At 45.7% G+C, this 22219-nt stretch overlaps 1 protein-coding gene across 1 annotated transcript; it reads left to right on the forward strand.

Annotated features, from left to right (window-relative positions):
- The first annotated feature begins 324 nt into the window (after nt 1–324).
- SOWAHB (sosondowah ankyrin repeat domain family member B) lies at nt 325–21531 on the forward strand. The gene is made up of 3 exons (XM_036413097.2): nt 325–2979; nt 15789–15798; nt 21525–21531. The coding sequence occupies exon 1, from the start codon at nt 479–481 to the stop codon at nt 2933–2935; it is 2457 nt and encodes an 818-aa protein (XP_036268990.1). The 5' UTR covers nt 325–478; the 3' UTR covers nt 2936–2979; nt 15789–15798; nt 21525–21531.
- The last annotated feature ends 688 nt before the right edge of the window (nt 21532–22219 follow it).

The following is a 22219-nucleotide window of genomic DNA, read 5'->3' on the forward strand; positions in this document are numbered from 1 at the left end:
GCGGCCAGCGCCCGCCGCTCCCGCCCGCACCCAGGCGCTCTCCCGGGCCGCACCGGCCTGACTCACCGGGCCGGGTGGCACGGGTGGGGAGACCTCAGAGGGCGGAGGGACAGGAGGCGGAGGAGGCGGGCCGGGCCCAGCCCCCAGGGCCAGGCAGGAGGCGTCACCAGGGCGCAGGTGAAACCGACTCCGACCTGCCCGGGGAACGTCCGCTGCTGCCGGGGCTCCCGGCGGCCAGAGGCCCTGCAGCCGCCCTCTCCCACCCGGGGGAGAGGGGACTCGTGCGGGGACTCAGCCCAGGTCCAGAGGGGCTCCTCCCCCGGAGACCCGCGGCCCTTTGGCGCGCTCGGCGCCTGCGGCTGATGGAGACGGTGGCGCCGCCCCGGGTGCAGGTGCCACTGGACAGGCCGAGGTTCGGAGAGCTCGGGGAGGGAGCCAGACGGACACCGGGGGACCCGGGGGCGCCCTGGCAGCAGCGATGGCCCGGGAGCTGAGCCAGGAGGCGCTCCTGGACTTCCTGTGCCAGGCCGGGGGCCGGGTGACCAACGCCGCCTTGCTGAGCCACTTCAAGGGCTTCCTGCGCGACCCCGGCGCGTCCCCCGCGCAGCACCAGCGCCGCCGCGAGCTCTTCAAGGGCTTCGTCAACTCGGTGGCCGCCGTGCGCCAGGACCCCGACGGCACCAAGTGCGTGGTCCTCAAGAAGCGGTACCGGGACCTGCTGGGGGAGGAGGGGCTGCAGCAGCCCCGGGGCCCGCCCGCCGCCGCCGGCCCTGCGGGGGGAGCTGCGCCCCGCGCCCCGCCCCGCGCTCGGCAGCCCGGGCGGCGGCATCGGCCGGAGCGGGAGGAGCAGCAGCAGGAGGAGCAGGAGGAGGAGGAGCCAGCAGGTGCCGCAGCCCCAGCGGCCGCCGACCCAGGTTGCAATGGACTCTCCGCCCGCGGCGCCTGGGAGGCGGCCCGGGGAGGAGGCGGCTGCCGAAGACGCGGCGGCGGCTCAGACCCCCGGGCGCCGGTGCCCGCGGTGCCCGCTGCCCAGGTCGGAGCGAGATGCGCGGCGGCAGAGACGCAAGGCCGCTGCTGCTGGGAATGCCTCCAGAACGTCCTGGGGGGGCTCCCGGGCCAGCCGCCGGCCGGAGGAGCGCTCCCGGACCCCGCCACCGCCACCGCCTCCGTCACCGCCGGGGAGGAGCCGGCGCGGGCTCCCGCTGCCCCCGGTGACCGCGGGGCCCCCGGCCCGGAGCGGGGAGGCGCTCCCGCCGAGCCCGCGCCCGCGCCCGCGCCCGCGCCCGTGACCGTGACCGCAGCACCCCGCTCGCCTCCTGCAACCGTCGAGGCTGCTGGCAGCGCGGCCTCCCCGCCGGCCCTCCGGTCCAGCTCTCCTCCTCCTTCCCCCGGAGACCCGCCGGAGCTGCTGACCCCGGGCGACCTGCACCACCACTCCAGGCAGCAGCGGCGGCAGCAGCAGCAGCAGCAGCAGCGCACCCGGGAATGGGTGGCCAGGCACCCCCACACGCCCGAGGCCCGGGACCAGGGCCCCACCAGAGCCTGGTCGGTGCTGCCAGAGAACTTCCCCTTGGAGCTGGGCTTCGGGGTCCCAGAAGCGAAGTTAGCGCCTTCGGATCCTCCTGGTTCCCCTCATTCGCTCTTCCCGGCTGTCCCCGAATCCTGCCCCAGGAACCCCCAGTTGGCGGTCTTCCGCAGCATCCGTTCCCAGCTGTCCCTCCAAGAACTGGATGACTTTGTGGACCAGAACAGCCACAGCAGCGAGGAGAGCAGCAGTGGGCCCAAAGAGTCCCCGGGGGGTTCCGAGGAGGGGCTGCCCGGCGGCGCCCTAGGGACCCCAGATTGGAGAGAGCTCAGGAGGTCAGCTGGCGGCCTTGCCCCGAAGGAGGGCGGCTGCAGTGGGAGCCCTCCAGGCCTCAGACACAGAGGGGATGGTGGGCACGCCTCTCAGCCGGTGCCAGCTGGGGCCAATGGTCTCACCGCCAGCCAGCCCCAGGAGCCTTTGCCCTGGCCGGCTCCCAGGTCCAGGAGATCCTTCAGGATGAGCACTCGGGCGGGGAGAGCCAGATTGTCCTCCTCCGATGAGGAGGGTCTGGAGGAGGACTTGCTGAAAAGGAGTCGGCGCCCACCACGGTCCAGGAGATCCTCCAGGGCAGGAACAACGGCGTCCAGCCCCAGGCTGGATGCTGCCTTGATACCAAGCCCTGCTGACCTGAAAGCTGCTGTTGCTGCGAGGGGTCGGCTACCCAGTGCGTGGGCCCCAGGCAGGCAGGCGCCTGCTGCAGCCTTGGTCCCGCACAGGCCTGAGCACAGGCCGTCTGTGGTCCCCCTGGATGCCCGGGAGCACCAGTGGATAGTGAAGCTTGCCACCGGCTCCTGGATTCACGTGCTGGCCTTGCTCTGGGAGGACCCGCAGCTGGCTTTGCACAAGGACTTCCTGACTGGGTACACCGCTCTGCACTGGATCGCCAAGCACGGTGACCTCAGGGCCCTGCAGGACTTCGTGGGCAGTGCCCAGAAGGCAGGGGTTGCCCTCGATGCGAACGTGAAGTCCAGCGGCGGGTACACCCCGCTGCACCTCGCAGCCATCCACGGCCACCAGGGGGTCATGAAGCTGCTGGTGCAAAGGCTGGCTTCCCGGGTGAACATCCGGGACAGCAGTGGGAAGAAGCCTTGGCAGTATCTGACCAGTAACACCTCCGGGGAGATATGGCAGCTCCTGGGAGCCCCTCGGGGCAAGCCTATCTTCCCCGTCTTTCCCTTAGTCCGAAGCTCTTCCCCCACCAGGAAGGCCAAGAGCCGAGATGTATCCAGACACGTCACCCGAAAGACTTCCCTCGCGGCGCTTCTCAAAAGTCAGCACAACAAGTGGAAGTTGGCCAACCAGTATGAGAAATTCCCCACTCCAAAGGAAAGAGAGGGGTACAGTGACTGAGGTGGGCCCCTCTCTCCGACACACAGCCACTGCACCTCCATCCTGTAGCAAAGAAAAACTGCTGAGGAACTGGTCAAGAGAGAGACCGAGGGGGATGGCCTACCCAGTATTGACCTGCCCGGGTGTTTTGTCAGCACATTGTGGATCTCAGGGATTATTCAAGCTTCTGACAGCTCATGACCTTGGGCCAGGGAGACCTCTACAAGGGGCAGAGCCCGGTGCTTACAAGCAGCAGGTGTCTTCCTCTTCCTCCCATCCGAGCACAGAAAGCCACATTGTTCTCTGGAGCGGCAGTTACCAGGCCTTGGCTAGAGAGGGAACAGCTGTCTAACAAGAAGGAAGGCACTTCCAGGAATTGACGAGGCTCAATCAGAATCCTCTCTGGCTGTCTGTGCTCTGGCTTCTGTTCGTTTGGAGAATGATTTGGCTGAGGGTGGAAAGCTCCAGATTTGAAATCAGATGGCCCCTCTTTTCTTTTTTTTTCATTCTTTAAAAAAATCTTTTTCTTTATTCATTCTTAAAAAAAATCTTTTTCTTTATTCATTCTTTTTCTCCTCTCTCCCTCCTTCCCTCCCTTCTGTTTTCCCTCCTCCCACGCGCTATGTCCATAACTGCTTTCCTCCCTCTTCCTTTTCCCATTCAAATCAGTGAGATAAGCGTATTACCAGAGAGTAGGATTTGATTTAAAGAGATGCCACAGCTCTGTCCTGGTTTTCCTTTGGAAGCTAATGCATGAAATGATTAGTGCCTCCTTTGGGTTTCTTCTCCATGATCAGAGAAGTTGTTGGGTAAGATCCAGTTATGACTGATATTCAGGCTCTGGTTTTTTTGTTTTGTTTTGTTTTGTTTGCACGTGTAAATCAACCTAAGGGAAACTTTCCAAATGTAAACACTGGTGGCTCATGTGCCTCGTGACTGAAACCAGCTTTCTCGGAAGCTCCCTGTGTTATAGACGGCAGAATTAGCAGTAGCCGTTTTCAGCAGGTTTGAATGGCCAGGGTCCACACTTACAGGGAGGAGAAAAATTATTTCTCTCTGGGGAAACAGTGACGGTTAAGAGGTAAACGCCTCCCCACCAGGAATTTTCAACGCTGCTAAATGTAATTTTATTTGCACTGAACTTGTTGCCAATTGAGATTAAATATTAGCCTGAAGTGCTCTCTCTAACAGGAAGCGCTCCTTTTAGTTATTTGTGACAGGCCTGATCTTTGTGGATCCATGAAATGAGACCATCAAGATTTCAGAATATAAATTCAGAGAGGGTTGAAAAAAATGAAATGTCTAAGTGGAAATTGTTAATTTTTAATGAAAATGTTTTCATGTGCTGTGGAAATGATGCCGTATTTTAAAAGTATTTTTGTATTCTGGTTATCTTCCCTCCTCCTTATTAAAATTAAAATGTTAACAAATCTTTATAACTTATTATATTTGTACTGATTACTGTTAACTTTCTTCTTTACAAATAATGTGTCTCAGTGAATGTCAAGTGTTTTTTGTTTGTAGGTTTACTTTATAATTTTGCTGAAATAAACATATCTCTGTCCTATTATAAACCACATAGGTATAATAAAGAATTCTAAGGGTTGTTTTTTACAGAGACTTACACAAGGGCTGACACTTTGAGAAATAAAAAAATAAAATAATATAAAAAAGCCAAAACCAGTTTGGCTCAGTGGATAGAACGTCAGCCTGCGGACTGAAAGATCCCGGGTTCGATTCCGGTCAGGGGCATGTACCTTGGTTGCAGGCACATCCCCAGTAGGGGGTAAGCAAGAGGCAGCTGATCGATGATTCTCGCTCATCGATGTTTCTAACTCTCTATCCCTCTCTCTTCCTCTTTGTAAAAAATCAATAAAATATATTTTTTTAAAAATTAAAAAAAAAAATGAGGACAGCCCTGGCCAGGTGACTCATTAGTTGGAGCGTCGTTCCGAACACCAAAAGGTTTCAGGCTCCATCCCCTTTCTGGGTGCATTCCAGAGGCAACTGATTAATGTTTCTCACATCAATGTTTCTCTGTCTCTCTTTCTTCCTCTCTCTCTAAAATCAATACAAACATATCATTGCTTGAGGATTTAAAAAGAAAAATTATAGGAACAACCCTAGTGGAGCCATGGTTAAGAGAGGTGAAAATTAAAAAAAAAATAAAAAAGATAAACATCTAATCCAAATACTTAATCAATAGGTGTTTTTCAAGGAAAAACATTGCAAAAATAACTTCTTTTAAAAATCAAAGAATGTTTCTACTTTACCATATTTTTTTTCACTACTTCAGTTTATTCAACAAATACGTTTTGCCTCATGCTGTGGGATTTATAAAGGTGATTGGGACGTGACCTCTTCCTTCTTGAAATTAAAATCTAATCAGATTTGCTGTTGAGTGATTTATACCCTAACTTGCTCCCAGAGTGTCTTCTGAAGTTGCGTTACATTAGATATCACCTTTTAAAATGAGGCAAAGAGATAAAAAATGTGATGCCAGGAACGAACACAAAACAATCATAAAGTAAGAAAAAAACCCAACAACTTCAAAGCGTCCTAAGTACAGAACTAAGTGCTGGGGAAATCAGAGAGGGCTTCACTGAGGCCAGGAATCTTTCAGTGAATGATCTGGCTTTCCATAGAAACCAGCTTTGTTTGTTCTACCACATTCTTCACTTCTGCTCCAGTGTGCGATTTGCATAGCACTGGTGTTGGCTGATTGCTTAATGGTTAGAACACCGTCTTGGGTTTCAGCTTGGTTCTCATGAAGATTCAGAGCACTCTGGCCTTTGTCCAGATGTCACTCTTAGAACTCTAGTCAACTCTCTCACGTGGTCAGCGTGTGTTGGGAGGGTGCAGGCAGAGAAGGGTGTTGAGCACCGAGCTAAAACACACAGATCTGATCAAATCACCCTCTTGCTCATGTTGTGAAGTTCAGGCTAGGAGAGCTGCCAGGCCAAGCACATTTTCCCAGCCTCCTGCCAACAATGCCTGCCATGACCCCTCACCCCCACCCCGGAAGCCACATCAGCCCACTGGGGGTACTAGCCACCCTGCCCTCTCACTTTCTGTCTTGGTGCTGAATTCCTTCAGCTTCGAACCCCTTTGGTTATACTCCTGGGGGACTTACTGTTCGTCTTCCAGGGACAGTTCAAATGTCAGCCTCTTTGACGAGTCCAGGGTGAAGGCCTGCAAGCCAGAAGAGGTAGAGCCTCCTTTATCAGAATTCTCACAGTATTGCACACACATCCCACTCACAGTGTTTGCCAGGTAGTATTTTAGCACATTGAAAGTTTTGTTTTTCCTTAAAAGACTTTGGACATCTGGAGATTAAGAAACATATTTTCAGTTCATCTACATGTACTAGGTACTTATGGAGCATCTATTGTGTGATAAAGACAAGAAGAGTGTGAGGGCGAGGTCACTGAAAAATAATTCCAGAACAGTGAGGTAAGCAGATAGACATGTGCACCGAGACCGTGAGAACACAAAGACACATTTGTGGAGCATTTTCTTGGTATCAGGCTCTATGTTTTTTGCTGAAAATACAACATTCAGTGAGATACACATGTTCCCTGCTCTCACGGCACTTTCGTGGACAGGGCAGGTCAGAAGGGCTTCGAAGGGGCAAGTGGAGAAAGGAGGACAGAATACCCCAGAGGAGGAAGGAGCAGAAGTAAAGCCACTACTCGTGGTTGTGAGGGATGTGGGGCCACTGCTGTGGGGCACAGGGAGGTGGAATGGAAAGAGGTGAAGACGGACAAGTAACTGAAGGCCGGGTTGAAAAACAGACTGACTTTAGGGTATGTCAATTTTGATATTGCGTTTTCTAGGATGCTGGAATCGTCAGAGCTCCTCCAGAAAGCCTAGCGTTATTACAAATACTGTATAGATATTTTCTTAAAGTCTCAATTTGAAGACAAAAAAACAACAACAGCCGAAACCGGTTTGGCTCAGTGGATAGAGCGTTGGCCTGCGGACTGAAGGGTCCCAGGTTTGATTCCAGTCAAGGGCATGTACCTCGGTTGCAGGCACATGATCCCTGGTAGGGGGTCAGCAGGAGACGGCTGGTCAATATTTCTAACTCTCTATCCCTCCTCTCTCTTCCTCTCTGTAAAAAAATCAATAAAATATATTTTAAAAACAACAGCAACAACAAACCAACCAAAAACACAACACATCAAAGCATTTACTTAGGGAAGTGCTCAAGTTTAAAGTTTCTCTGTCAGCCCTGGCCAGTGTGGCTCAGTTGGTTGAATGCGTCCTCTTGCACTGGGAAGTCACAGGTTCTATTCCTGGTCAGGGCATGTGCTGGGGTTGTGGGCTCGATCCCCAGCACAAATGGTTTTTATTCTCTCTCCGCTCCTCTCTCTCTAAAGTCAATAAAAACATACTATATAATTTTTTAAGTTTCCCTTTTAAATTTTTCTCTTTGATATTAATGCTTACTTCCTAGTATGCAGTAAAGTAATATAACAAAGGGCACTTTAATAGTAAAGGCAAACATTAGATATGGCTGATAATCTTAGCTCAACCACTTGCTTTTTTTATAGTTGTAAAGTAGTGAATTTTAATCTTGTACATATATGCGCGATAGACCATATTCTTATTTTCTGGTAGTGAAATTGCTTTTGGTTCACCATTTCAGGATCTTACACATGGCACGCCATGATTTCCAGATGCTTTGATTCCTCTATATCAACTTTATTGAGATATAATTTACATACCAAACAATTAACCTGTTTAAAGGGTAAAATTTAGTGATTTTTAGAGTGTGCACAGAGTTGCGCAGTGACCACAATAAATTCCTGTCTAAGTGTGAGAACCACTGGCCCAGGCAGAGGAAGCCATTGACAGCTCACCGCAGCGGAGTGACATAAATAGGCCGAGGTGAAACAAAGAGTTCTCCTGCTCCTGTGAGCAAGACAAGCTAGAAGCAGAAGTCTGTCAAGTGTTTATACTGCCTTAGTTTCCTGTTGGGAATATTAGGACTGTGGATTCAATAAGCAGAATAAGGTGATTGATTCAGATTGGATGTCTATGATGTGGGAAGAAAATTTTGGTTGGAGGGGCTACTTTGGTTGGTAGGAATTAGAAAGGAACAGGTAAGATTTAAAAAGAGCCCCTTTTCCTCTCACTGCTCAGATGCCCTGTGTGGTTCATTGCTGTGATGACAGCCTAGGTTCCTGGTGGCACTGATCTAAGAGTGCACGTTCCATCTCAGGCGGGTTAGCACAGCAGTGCTGTTGTGAGCGCTTATGTTCGCCAACGGCAAACACATGATTAAAAAGGTGGATGAGAGGGTAGAATAGTGCAGCACTCCAGCTCCTGGCAGTGAAGCTTGGAGAAGGCCTTCAACCTCTCAATTTTCTTATGTTTAAGGTGGATTTTTTGAGAGGATCAAAGGAATTAATGCAGTACCTGGCACATAGTAAGTGCTCAATAAATGTTAGCTATTATTATTTTTTAAACACCATAAAAAACATACAGCTCACTTTAAATTTCATCTATGCTGAAAAAAATAGAAATCCTCTAGTTGACTTTGAAAGTGCTACACGAATAAGGTTTACTAATAAAGCCAAATATTTCCCGCTATACTTCTATATAAAAAATATGCTTGTGTTTCTTATTTCCAATGAAAAAAAACTGTTCAACTATCTCTTGTGAGTAACAGTCACTAGCTATTATGATATGGCATTAAGTAGAACTATGTCTAATTGAAGTTACATTCACTAAAACCCAACAAATAAGCAACTCTGGTGGGCCTGGAACTGAAACCCAGGCAGAGCTCGTAAGGGGTGAGGCTGATGGGGAGGTGTGTGTGTGTGTGTGTGTGTGTGTGTGTGTGTGTGTGTGTTGAGCCACTATCAGTTAAGAAATTTAAATATCTAAATTCAACCATACAGTAAATTTTATCAAAATTCCAGTGATGTTGTCAAAATAATGTCTCATCTTGAATTAAAAATTATTGGCCTATTGAACTATTGCTTCTCCTTGGTGTGGAAATAGTACTTCTTGATTTCTAGTTCCCATGTTAGACTTCTCTTTTCTACTCCTAAGACTTGAGCTTTTTCAAAAGGGCATAGCTGCATGTAAATTATACCTCAATTAAAGAAGAAAGTGAGAAGACAAATAGGAGAAAGATATTTATCAAATTGCCTGTTGGTGCCAAAACCAGGACTCTGTTTTGAGAGGGTCTAATTCTTCCGTGCATTTGATTTCTCTTCTTGAGAAGAGTGAACACTCCCAAACCTAACAGTTATTAACAGGTGTTTCTGTGCCATCACTCTTCCTGAAACCATAATTGTTAATCTCATAAGACTTAAAGCTTTTTGTTGCTATATTTTTGTTCCCAAATACAATTAGCCTTCGAATGAACCCTTATCCATTGGTGTCAATCAGGGAAGAGCCTCAGGGACGTGAATGTGGTGAACACAGCGACTTACCACAATCCCACAGCGGGTGTCATTGCCTGAGAGTCTGGGCTGGCTAAAGTAGGGCTGAGGCAAGGAGACACAGGGCCAGAAATGGTCCCATTTCCCTAGTGGTTTGAGGAAGTAGGCTTGCCAAATCATGTAAGGGTTTATAGATCAGAGCAATTGAAATTTTGAGTTAAAACACATTTTTGAAAGTGAGCAAAAGAAATATTCATTTAGCAGGTGACAATAGCTTTGCCTGAACTAATGGTCTAGGGAGAGTCACATTCACTTTTCTTTCTGGGAAGAGCTAGGATATATCCCTTACCCCCCAACTCCCTGCACCCCCACATGGAATAGCCACGCCCTTCTAGCTGAAAGTTGTTGACTGAGGGTTCTCCTCAGTTTCCCACCTGTTAACGGGCCAAATGTGAAATCTCTGTGAGCTTTGATTTTTGTGAAGAAAGGAGAGGTGAGGAAGGAGAAAAATATACCAATAGCGTCAAGTTGGCCTCAGATCTTCAGGAAGGACCATGAAAACATGTACAATATTACAATAGATAACAGCAAATGGAGAAAAAAAAGGACGGAAGGCTGATTTTGCTTTATCCGGAGGCCAAAGACACTCAGAATAGAAATTTTAACTCTTGATTCCTAAAGGGCATGTAAACTAAGTAATTTTTTCATAATAATGTACATTGAGCCTACCTGTGGAGCCATCTTTCTATGCTTTGAGGAGAGATCACAAAACATTGTCCTGATTCTTGATACCTGTCATGAAGTCTTGGGAACACTGAGTCCTAGAACCTCTTTTCAAATATGGGTTACACTATATACACCTCTCTCAGGAGCACTGTGTCCAGGGTGAATGGTCTTTTACGTGCTTTTTTCTTCTGAGCTTTGTTTTTGGCCAACTATGGCAGTCAGTTGGGAACTGACAGGGGCTGGAACTCAAATAGTATGGAAATAGATTTTTTAATTACTTGAAATTTTCAATTATTCATGTTATGGATATTCTATGCACTTTACTCTCCTCTCTCCATACAATTCTAGCATGGATAATGGGGAATTGGGATATTGTATCTATATTTTTACACCACAAGATGTGTTGTATTTTTTAAATATGTTTCCACCTGGCCAATGTGGCTCAGTGGTTGGGCATCAATCTATGAACCAGGAGGCCAGGGTTCAATTCCTGGTGGAGCAACTGCCCAGGTTGTAGCTAATCAATGAGTCTCTCTCATCATTGATGTTCCTGTCTCTCTCCCTCTTCCTTTCCCTCTCCCTTCTTCTCTTTGAAATTAATAAAAACGTATTACTCTATCTATCATCTATCTATCTATCTATCTATCTATCTATCTATCTATCTATCATCTATCTATACGTTTTCCCGACTCTTGGTGGAGGAAGGCTTCTGTGTGAGGAAGCTGACCCAGTGACTACTAAAATTCCTGATTCTGTGAATAGCCAGGGATTCTTTGAGATTCAGGTGTTTTCCTGCTAAGAGCTTTACAAGGCCACTTGGAAAAGGAGAGTAGCAGAAGCGGTGGACCAGTGTCACCAGGCAATCCTTGCATTGTAGGCACAGAGTGGCTCTATTCTGCCATAGTTAATGTTTTCTCTTTATTGTGGTATATGGCTGACTCAAATTTCATTTTGGAGGTTTGTGTCTCCCCCCACCCCCCAATAAAGACTCCTTATGTCTTTATTCATTTTCTCTGATTGAGAAAAGAAAATCATTATCAGTTATAAACTTAAAGTCATAGCATCTAGAATACTGGCTTATGTTGGAAATGGTTTTGAAGTAACTAACAGTGAGTGTTCCTGTAAGGAAACAAAACATTTATATGAATAGAGATGAAGCAGTATTTTGTGATGTGTGTATATACCACCACAAACATCTGATAGGTTTGAAAAATGGTTTGCTTTGATTAATGAATTATTCTAGTGAATATGGATTTCTCACATATACTTTACATGATTAACAGTTTAACAAAATGAACTACACTAAGTACTTAACAAAATATTTTTTTGTTTCAAAAAACCATTCAAGACCCTGAAATGTTTTTTTTGTGATTATTATTGTGAATATCAATCATCTTTGCACTTTAGATGCCCAGAACTAAAGTCAGTTGATGAAAGGTTGGGTTTTGTAAATTTTTCAACTATTTTTACATTTTTAAAAATTGAAAAAAAATATACAAATAATACCAAATAACTGTAAAAAATTAGATAACGGATGAAGTAAAACAAGAAAATCCCTAATTTCTCAACCTTGAGGTAATCACAGATAATATTTTGGCATGTGTACTTCCAGAATTTATAACAAAAAATGAAACCACAGTACAAAGTACTTTCCAACTTATTTTATTGCTTAATATATTTATTTTTTCATGGAATTGGTATTATATCTTGAGTTCAAGTAAGGAAAAGTTTAGGTCTTCTGACAATCTCATAAAGAGCAGGCAGACAGCTCTGGGAGGGGTGCTGGGGGTTGGTGGTGGAGGGATTGAGCAAAAAAGAAAACAAGAGAACTCACGGACAAGGACCACAGTGAGGTGATTCGGGGCTGGGCGTGGAGGGTAGATGGAGGTGGAAGAGAACACAGAGGGGAAAAATAAAATAAATTTAGGTCTTTAGGTGGCTGAAGGTGGAGCAGTTCACAATCTTTGTAGACTAGACTTTTGCTTCAATGTTCACTTCCATTCTCTGCAGTCAAAGGCTATATCCTGAGTGTACCAAGTGTTCAATTATCTTAAAAATCGTTTCTTGAATTCCTTTGACTGGAAGCAATCATGTTCTTTTATGTCTCACCGGCGTCTTGGCCCGGGTTCCGAGCGCCTGTCTTTTCAGTAGGAGGCCTCTCCTCCGGGAAACAGAGAGACAGGAGGGCACGCCTCGCTGTGACCACACCTCTCACACCTGTAGCTTCTCTGTGTGTTTGGGGTCAGGGGAGACAGGAGAAAGGTGTGAGCGAGACCTGATGGAAGACTGTTTACTGTGCTTGATTTCAACTTAAAATGGGCCAGATCTACCAGTATCACTGGTCTGGAAAAAATATCCTCAGGTGAGGATTAAAAAAAAAAAAAAAAGAATAGCCCTGTGCTGGGCTGGTTGGCCGGGTAAATAAAGGTACAAGTGCCATCCAAGAGGTAATCCCAGTAAAGGGTCTCCTGAGGCCTGTCTCCTCTGCGGGCGGTTTCCCAAGCACCTCACCTTCCCTAGGGTCTTGCCCACGGCCTTCGGCCCTAACCCCTCCCCTACCTCACCGATTTCATAGAGAAGTCTTCTAGGGCGGGGAAGAGGTGGACCTGAATAAGAAAGAAGAGGAAGAATGAAAGAGGGAAGGAAGGAAGGAAGATGTTATACAGGGAAAGAGCGATGACAACGCAGCAGTTGTCTGATTTGTTGAGGCTTTTTCTTTTTTTTTCTTTGTGGCTCTGATTCTTTAGGAGTCATTGCCACTTAATTGTACACCTGATAGAGAAGAAGTCAGGGCCTGCTACAAATGAAATTAAGTTCCTTTTAGAATTATTGAATAGTTGAAAGCTTCCAGCATAGATTCCATTTTCCTTCCAGCACAGACTCCAAGCAGCTGGCTATGTATTTGGCGATTGTGGTCACATGGAATGTGTCCGTGGGAGAGGAATCCCTGCCAGACAGGGAGACTCGCTGCACCTCCAAGTTTTAAGATAATAGAGTTAGGTTGCTGTGCCCATGAGGTGCTATCATTGCTCATCCAGACAGTGGCTGAATAGCAAAGGTTTTTGGATTAGAAAGGAAGCTTAATGTAGTTTTGTAGCTTATTTGTATATATAAAAGCCTAAGTGACCGACTGTCCAGTAGCTATGACGTGCACTGACCACCGGGGGGGGGGGGGGTCGCTCAACGTAAGACCTGCCAAGCGACAGCAACTTTGCAGAGTGCCCTCGCACTCCGGGACCCCTTGGGGGATGTCGGACTGCTGGTTTTGGTCTGATCCCCGCAGGCCAGGCTGAGGGACCCCACCAGGAATGAATCCATGCACTGGGCCTCTAGTATTCTATATTAACAGAACCATCAAAGGAACCAGCTTACAAATGACACAGGCAACTAACTGCTCATGTATTGCATTGTTGTCCCAAGGTGGCAAGACACTCCTTCAGATTTAAAGCCCAGGCATTTTCTGTGTTTTTGTTTTCTGTTTTTTCCCTAAGGGCAAGCAAATTAACGTCAGATGCTCCAACTTGGGGTTGCTGGGGTCAGCTGTGCTGTAGGCTAGTGTATTTTGTGGAATTTATCTTCCCCAGCCCTCATTACAATTCACCACTTCTTAATTAGAGGCAGGTCAAGACCTTGGAAGATGAAGGAAAGCATGTTTTCTCATGTGTGGTCTGTGACTCATCTGTGCCATTGCTTTGCTTGTCAGATAAAAATGGCAGGGGCTTGAACTCCATCCCAGATTTAGTGAATCTGAATTTCTGGGGCCAGGACTGGGGAATCTCATTTAATCCAGAGGCTTTGGTAATTGTTCTGCTCACTGAAATGTGAGGACAGATTTTTGCCTTCTCCAGGCATTGTAAAATAACAAACCATGATAAGAAATATATCAACATGCTAACAATGGTGTGGTTTGTGTGGTAGGACAATGTATAGATTTCCTGCTTTATTTTATTTTCCTAAATTTTAAATGTGATTTTATTACTATTGTATTTTTTCTTTTATTCCCTTCTGTAAAAAATAAATAAATTCTTGATTGTATGAGTCTCCTCCTCCCACACACCCCCGCCCCCCGCCTTGACCTCCCCTGGCCGCTCCCACCCCCCAGCACTCTATTATAATTTCTAAAGTAGAGCAAACGTTGAAGCAAATAACATGAAAACCTTTTAAAGAGCCCATATGACTAAAATGGATGTCTCTGGTGGAGTTTTTGTTTGGAACTTGCACTTTGAGAGTATGGGGAGGGACAAAGATTTATAACGTGCATAAGGCTGCTATGACTAGTTCTGCATCGGCTCTTGTGTGAACATATGTTTCCAATTCTTTTGAATATATACCAGTTTAGCTAGGCGAGAAATGCTCAGTCATAGGGTTACTGTGTTTAACTTTTTGAGAAACTGCCCAACTGTTTTCTCCCAGGATGATTTGTTTGTTTTTGTTCGAGCCTCTGGGACATTTTGAATGTGCCACTCATCCTGATGCTTCCCTCCTCTCAGGGCCCAGCTCCACATTACTTCCTCAGGAAGCCTTCTCTGGCAATTTCATTCGAGGTCAGGTGTCCTGAAATCTGAGGTAGAAGGTGTCATCCCTGCACTCACCATATTCCTTCGCACTGCTTGTTTCTCTCTTTCCACTGGCACACCCTCTCAAATTAATAAAATATGTGTGTTTTTTTTAAATCTTTATCCATGAGAAAAAGATATCTTTCCATTTATTTAGGTCTTTCCTGGGTATGTGCACTGCTCTACCATTTTGTATACTTCCGAATGGCTAAGGAATTAGTGGGACCTTTTCAAAGCATTCTATGAATATCCCTCAGCTTTCCCTTTTAAGTGTTTGGTCAGCTTTGTGTTTGTGTCCATAGTTATCAAGGCCAAAGGTAGTTGTGATGTTAAACAATTGCTTTTGACTGTTTTTGACAAATGCTCCAGGGAAAGTCTGTTCTGAGTCAGGTTAAATAAAGACCAGGTCTTAGAACAGGGTTTCCAGGTACCGCCAGACCTGTCAGACAATGGCAGTTCTCTGAGAATGGCATTTTGGGGCGTTCCAAGCCCATTCTGCCCCTCCAGCGGCTGCTCGGCTCTGGTTGTCACTGGGAGTGCTGCTTGTTTTCCAGGCTGGCGTGTTGCTGGGGACGTGGGGAAGGCAAAGGGCAAGTCAAAATGCCAGAAAGCTCGCTCTGCTGAGATGTAGCCTTTTTGATTTTTTTTTTTTTTTTAAATAAAGGCTCCCCTTTAGTTAATTTCCTGAGATCTGTAGATGTGGTTTTGACAATGTTTGTCAGTGTTTTCCTGGAAGAGCAGGTTTTCAGAGATCCATACTCCACTGTTTCCCTATTGTCACTGCCTCCTTGCCTCTATCTTACCATTCATTTTTTAGCAAATCACTGAATATCTGAGTCTCTGCTTCTCCATTTGAAGAAAAAAATGGAGATAATAACTCATTCCTTAGAAAACTGTAAAAACAAATTACACACACACACACACAAAGGCTCTCTACAAAAGTTATACAAATAGAGTGCTGTTGCTATACCCTTTTTTGGGGAGGATAGAAATTCTCTACATTCTATCTCATGCCAATCTTACTTCTTTATTTTTTTAAACATATTTTTATTAATTGCAGAGAGGAAGGGAGAGGGAGAGAAAGATAGAGACATCAATGATGGGACAAATCATTGATTAGCTGCTTCCTGCACACCCCACACTGGGGATTGAGTCCACAACCTGGACATATGCCCTGACCGGGAATCAAACCAGTGACCTACTGGTTCACAGGTCGCCACTCAACCACTGAACCACACTGGCCAGGCCAATCTTAGTTCTTAAACTTTTCTGGGTGTGTGAATTAATCTATTTCTGATTGCGGAAACAATTTATCACGTTAGCTAGTATTTATTACTGATAATTTCTCTGTCACCCTAGGGTCCAGACTAGAGAGAACTGGGAAAGCTCCTCTGTCTACCTTTGCTGTAGAAAGAAGGATAAATCAAGAATTTGAGGCAAAGAGCAGTGAAGTGATTCGTCTAATGTTACACAGCTAATAATTTGAGGACTCAGTACTGATTCTTTAGCCCGACTGAATTGCTACTTCCATTACGTCATTAGGCCTCCCAAAAGGCCAGGGAATAGGAATCACGGAGTTCTTTGGGTACAGCTTGTTCTTTACCATGTGTGTTATTTTTAGAAACAGTGGGGAAAGATGGATAATCTGACATAAAACAAGGTACATTTCTATTTTATTTAGAATTGAAACATTATTAGTAGATGTAAGTCAAAAACTTATTTGGCTTTTTGCAAATCCTGGTTCATTAGTCTATTATAGGCTGCAGATGAGATTGAACCATCTTCATAAAGTGGACCAGGAAATTTCCCCAGAATCTGTGGCTACTAAGCTAAATTTCAATCAGGATAACTATTAGTTGCTTCCTTTCAGCCTACGAAGTGAAAATGATTGCATAAATAGCTCAGATCATTAATACACAGTTACCTTCTAAGCTAGTGACACTTGTTTGGCCCAATTCACTAGTCTCATTGCTCATCACTAGTGTTTTTTATGCCACAGCTTTTCCATTATCAAGTTTCCCTTGTTTTGAGTATGCTGAGTGTACCTTAGAATAGTTTTTCCAGAAATTCCCTGAAGGTGGGCCCTTGAATAACTGAGAATGTATTTCTGTTGCCTTAATGCACATGTGTCAAACACAAGGCCCGCGGGCCAAATCCGTCCCTACAGGCCTTGCAATGTGGCCCGCACCGCGCTGTCATCACTGCACTCCGCTGCGTTTCCATCACAATGACAGTTTATGACTGTTCAGTAAACCATTCGGCCTGCGATTTAGGCTGGATTTTAGATTTTGGCCCCTTCTCTGATTGAGTTCGACACCCCTACTAATGCATGAACAGCACCTCGGCTTGGCATAGACCCTTGGACCACAAATGTTACCCCTTTCAAGGTTTAGACTTCCCAATTAATAACATAGAATTTCAACATTTCATGAGTTCAAGAGAAGGGATCTGTGTCAGTTACAGAAGGGACTGCACAGAAAGCCTCAGTCTCTCGTTTAGGTGTTCAGATGCGTCTGAGGGGATCCACTGGTGTCTTTTAAAAGTCTGACTGAGAAGTAGTGACTCTGCACTGGGGAGTGCGGACAGATGGATGAAAAAGAGATCAGTTTCCATGACAACACGTGTAAAAGCCTAACCAAATAAACTGACCTCCATTTGTTGCAATTACAGGTTCAAAGGTTCCGAAAGTTCAAAGATCTGAGATCCAGCTTCCTGCTGACAGCAGAAAGGCATGGAGACTGGGGCCCAGTCAGACTCACTAGAAGATAGAGCACAAAATTATTAACCCTCGCAGTGGACACGCCAAGGCCAATAAATGCCAGGGTGACTTAATAATCCCCTTTCATTTCTATGCATATGGCTTAGCATATCACACTGTTATAATAATAATTAAATGTTATAAATGTTTATACATATTAATTCATTTAACTCTCACAACCACCTTAAGAGATAGTAACTATTTTTTTAAAATATACTTTACTGATTTTTTACAGAGGGGAAGGGAGAAGGATAGAGAGCTAGAAACATCGATGAGAGAGAAACATCAATCAGCTGCCTCCTACACACTCCCCACTGGGGATGTGCCCACAACCAATATACATGCCCTTGACCGGAATCGAACCTGGGACCCCTCAGTCCACAGGCAGATGCTCTGTCCATTGAGCCAAACCGGTTTTGGCCCTATTTTTTTTTTTTTTTTTTTTCATTTTAAAGATGAAGCAATTAAGGCAAAAAAAGGACAAGTCCTTTGCTCAAGGTTACAGCCTTAGCAAATGGTAGAGCAACAGTAAAACTGATTGAGGCCAACATCAAAGAATCTGCTTCTTTAAAAAAAAAAAAAAGAAAGAAAGAAAGAAAGAAAGGGAAAGAAAGAGCGAGCGAGCCTGGTTGGCTTTGCTGTGATTGGAATGTTGGCCTGCTGCCTGAAGAGTCCCACGTTCAATTCCATGTACTTCGGCTGCAGATTCAATCCCCAGCTCTGGTGGGGGTGTGAGCGGGAGGCAACCAATAAATGTGTCTCTCTCATGTCAATGTTTCTCTCTCTTCCCCTTCTTCCTTCCCTTCCACTCTCTCTAAAAATCAATAGGAAAAAATATCCTCACTCCTTGGGTGAGGATTAAAAAAAAAGAATTCACTTCTCTCCACACCACACTACATTGATATAATGCCATAGTAAAACATTATCAATGAAAATTTTTTTAAAGCTTTACTATTGTATTATTTGTAAAAAAGAGAGCTTACTGATAGTTACTATTGTAGGAAATGTTTCATGAACACATTAATGAGTACAGATTTTACTTTTGCTTTGAAATAACTGAAATCCTTTTACCTGGGTTCCACTCCTTCTGCTACCCGCTGTTACATCACTTTTCCCCCTTTGCAACTACTTCTATTACTTTCAAACACATTTCTTAACATTCCATGTACTGTGAAGGAGTTTAGATGAGATAATCATTCAGGTTTCTTCTAACTCTCATATTCTGAGATCCTGTGAGAATTGTTAAAGTACGGTGTTATGCTTATTGAAGTCATCAAAATAAACTGAAGTGATAAAAGCATATTGAATATGCTGAGAGACATATATTGCATAGTTCATGCATGAATTTTTTTCCTGAGAGCAATTTGATCATGTGCGCGCACACACGCATGCATAGGCATACAAATCTGGTATTACCACGTTTGGAGGATCATGTTAGTTAGGAATGCTTTGGGGCATATGAATAACAAAAAGACACATTGATTTACTAGTGGCTGGAACGCATAAGGATTTATGTTTCTGGCCTAGCAAGAGTCTAGAGGTAGGCGGTTGCTAGCATGTGTCCAACCCTAATCAGAATTGACCTCTAGGATGCTCTTGGCTTCTCTCCTTTAGTTACAAAAGCACTGTCTGAGGCAGCCATGGAAATTCACCATCCAGCTCTCTCTCTCCCTGCGGGAGAATCACTGACAGCCCAGCTGCCTGGGTCTGCTGTGGCCTTCACGCTGAGCTGCTCCCAGCCAGTGACTGGCACGGCAGGGCTTACAATGCAGGTTCAAGCCCTCAAGATGCTGAAAAGGACATTCATAAGACAACTGACAATATTAGAATAAGATCCGTAGGTTAGAATATAGTAGTATATCTGTTAATTTCTTAATTTTGATCATTGTTCTGTAGTTATGTCAAAAATGTCTTTCTTTTTTTTTAGGAAGTACACACAAATGTTTAGGGACAATGGGATATTATATTTACAACTTACTCTCAAGTGGTTCAGACAAATGTATATATTTAGAGAGGAAATAGTGAGGTAAATGTGGTAAAAATTAACATTTGGGTAATCTAATATAGAGAAATTATTTTATTTTACTTTATTTTATTTTACAACTTTCCTAAAGTTGTTTCAAAATAAAAAGTGTAAAAATATATGTAAAAATATACTCTGAGATTCAAACCAGGTCTCATAACGGTTACTAATTTGTTAGGTTTATGGTATCATAAACGGGAGGGCGGGTGTGAGGGGGGAGAATGGTACATTGTTACCAGATTACCTCCTCTTGTATTGTATTTCCTTATCACTTAGAAGTTTCTGTGCTAATTTATCTCAAGCAAAAATAATTTGCTACTTTCAGCATAAATTAAAAACCAAAATCAGTACTTAAAGCCCTACTTTTAGGAGGGGAAACCAGTGGGAAGCAGGTCATGCAGGTGTGTAACCCTGCTGGGAGTGGGGGCTCTGAGCGTGTGCCTCGCCTCTCCCTCCTGCTGGCCCTCTGACATTCACTCCAATCTGTGGTCTCCGCAGGCTCAGCCCCGGTTTCTGTCCATCCTCTTCAGTCTCAGTGCTATGTGTTTGTCCCAGGATGAGGGCCTTGAAGGTCCTCTACGTTAACTTCAGCACAGGTTGTCTCTTTGCCTGTAGTATCTCTCCTTTTTTAAAGTATATTTTTATTGATTTTAGAAAGAAAGTGAGGAGAGAGAAATGGAAATATCAATGATGAGAGAAAATCATCATTAGCTGCCTCCTGTATGCCCCCCACTGGGGATCGAGCTCACAACCCAGGCATGTGCCCTTGACCAGAATTGAACCCAGGATCCTTCAGTCCGCCGGCTGACACTCTATCTACTGAGCCAAACTGGCTAGGGCCATAGTATCTCTTATTTCCTTAAGCAATGTTTCTCTTTTTTTTTTTTTTTTTTTTTTTAAATATATTTTATTGATTTTTTACAGAGAGGAAGGGAGAAGGATAGAGAGTTAGAAATATCAATGAGAGAGAAACATCGACCAGCTGCATCCTGCAAACTCCCTACTGGGGATGTGCCTGCAACCAAGGTACATGCCCTTGACTGGAATTGAACCTGGGACCTTTCAGTCTGCTAGTGATGGCAGCCAGGGGAAGGAAGATCTACTCTTGCACAAATTTTGTGCATATATATACTAGAGGATATATATATATATATATATATCCCTAATATGCAAATAGACCAAATGGCAGAACAACCCAACAACTGAACAACAGTGCAACTATTACATGCACTGACCACCAGGAAGCATGTGTGGAACATGGTGGGCATCAGCCATGGCGGGATGGTGGAACAGATTAGCGGGGATGCCAGACCAAAGAGGGGTGCAGGTCACTGTCATTGGGGCAAACCTGTGGTGGTTACTGAAAATTCTTTGCTCCCATGCACTGTGGTCCCGTTTAGCACTCACATCTGTAGCCGGTGCTGGCCCTGTTCACACCTGCTGACAGCACCTGACACCAGTCCCAATCAATCACCCCTGAGGGTTTCTCTACTTCCCCCTGCTCCTGAGAGGCAATCAGGGCAGCAGCAGCCGCCGCTCGCACCCACTGACGGCAGCAGCTCCACTTGCACCTGCTGCTGGTGCTGGCCTCAAATTGCTCTGCGCTATCAGTGGGTGTGAGCAGGGCCTGGCACCATCAGCGTGTGGGAGCAATGGCAACAGGAGTGGGGCTTCCAGTAATAAGGGGATCAGAGGCCATGGTGGGAGGGGCCTGGCAAGGGTATGGAGGATGGGCCAAGACCTGCCCTTGTGTCCACTGCAGCATCATGGCTCACAGTTCCTTTCAAGATGCATGAATTTGTGCACTGAGTCCCTAGTCCTTTTATAATAAACTGGAAAACAGTAGGTTAACTTTTTCTGAGTTCTGCAAGCTGCTCTAGCAAATTGATTGAACCCAAGCAGAGGGTCATGGGAACCTTTCATGTACAGCTAGTTCGTCAGAAGCACAGGTTGGACATGTGATTGATGTCTAGAGTGGGGTGGCAGTCTCTGAACTGAACCTTTGACCTGTGGGATCTGATGTTATCTCCAGGCAGGGTGTCAGAACTGAGTTAAATTACAGGACACTCACTGGGTGCCTGCTTTGTCAATCACAGGAACTCCTCCCTCCCCACATCTGGCGTCAGAAGTGGTGTGGGCGTGGTAGTAGTGTGAGAGTCAGGGGAAAACACAAGAAGAGGACTGAAGCTTCATTTACACAACTGGAGGAGACAGGCAGTTATGCTCTCCCTGTTTCACTGGTAAGGAGCCGGGGGCATAGAGAAGGTCAGTGCGAGCGGCGGCTGCTGCTGCCCTGATTGCCTCCCAGATCACAGAGCCAGTGAGTTAAGAAACCGAGACTCGAATCCAGGCTTTGTGCTTTTATTATTTGATCTTTCTAAATAGCAAATAGCCCATTTCAAACTCAAATCTAACTCTGAAGCAACATTTCTCATTCTGTGCATTCCACATGGGGTTTAAATTGCTTTCCATTTTTGGAAATCCAGTTCAGAAGACTCCATGTCTTTTGGGAACCCTACCAGGTGAAGTTTTCTATTTTCCCGCAGATTCATCCGGGATCGTTTTCTAGTTTGGCTGCAGAAAGCTTTGAGTCTTTGGTTAAGCATTGGTGTCGGGGGAATCCTGACAAATAAATACAGGTGTTCTTTTTGTTTTCTGTGATGTTTTTTCACCACCGGTGTTCTGCCTATTTGTAGTATGCTGAATAGTGTCACCCAAAAAATTCATGTCATGGAACCTTAGGATGAGGCTCAAATGAGATCATATTGATTAGGTGGGTCCTGACATCAACGAGAGTTGATGAAACAGACTCAGGGGAGCTCAGGAAGAAGGCCACGGGAAGGC

This window comes from Pipistrellus kuhlii, unplaced genomic scaffold (assembly GCF_014108245.1).
Source record: "Pipistrellus kuhlii isolate mPipKuh1 unplaced genomic scaffold, mPipKuh1.p scaffold_m20_p_1, whole genome shotgun sequence".
NCBI classification, from domain to species: Eukaryota; Metazoa; Chordata; class Mammalia; order Chiroptera; family Vespertilionidae; genus Pipistrellus; species Pipistrellus kuhlii.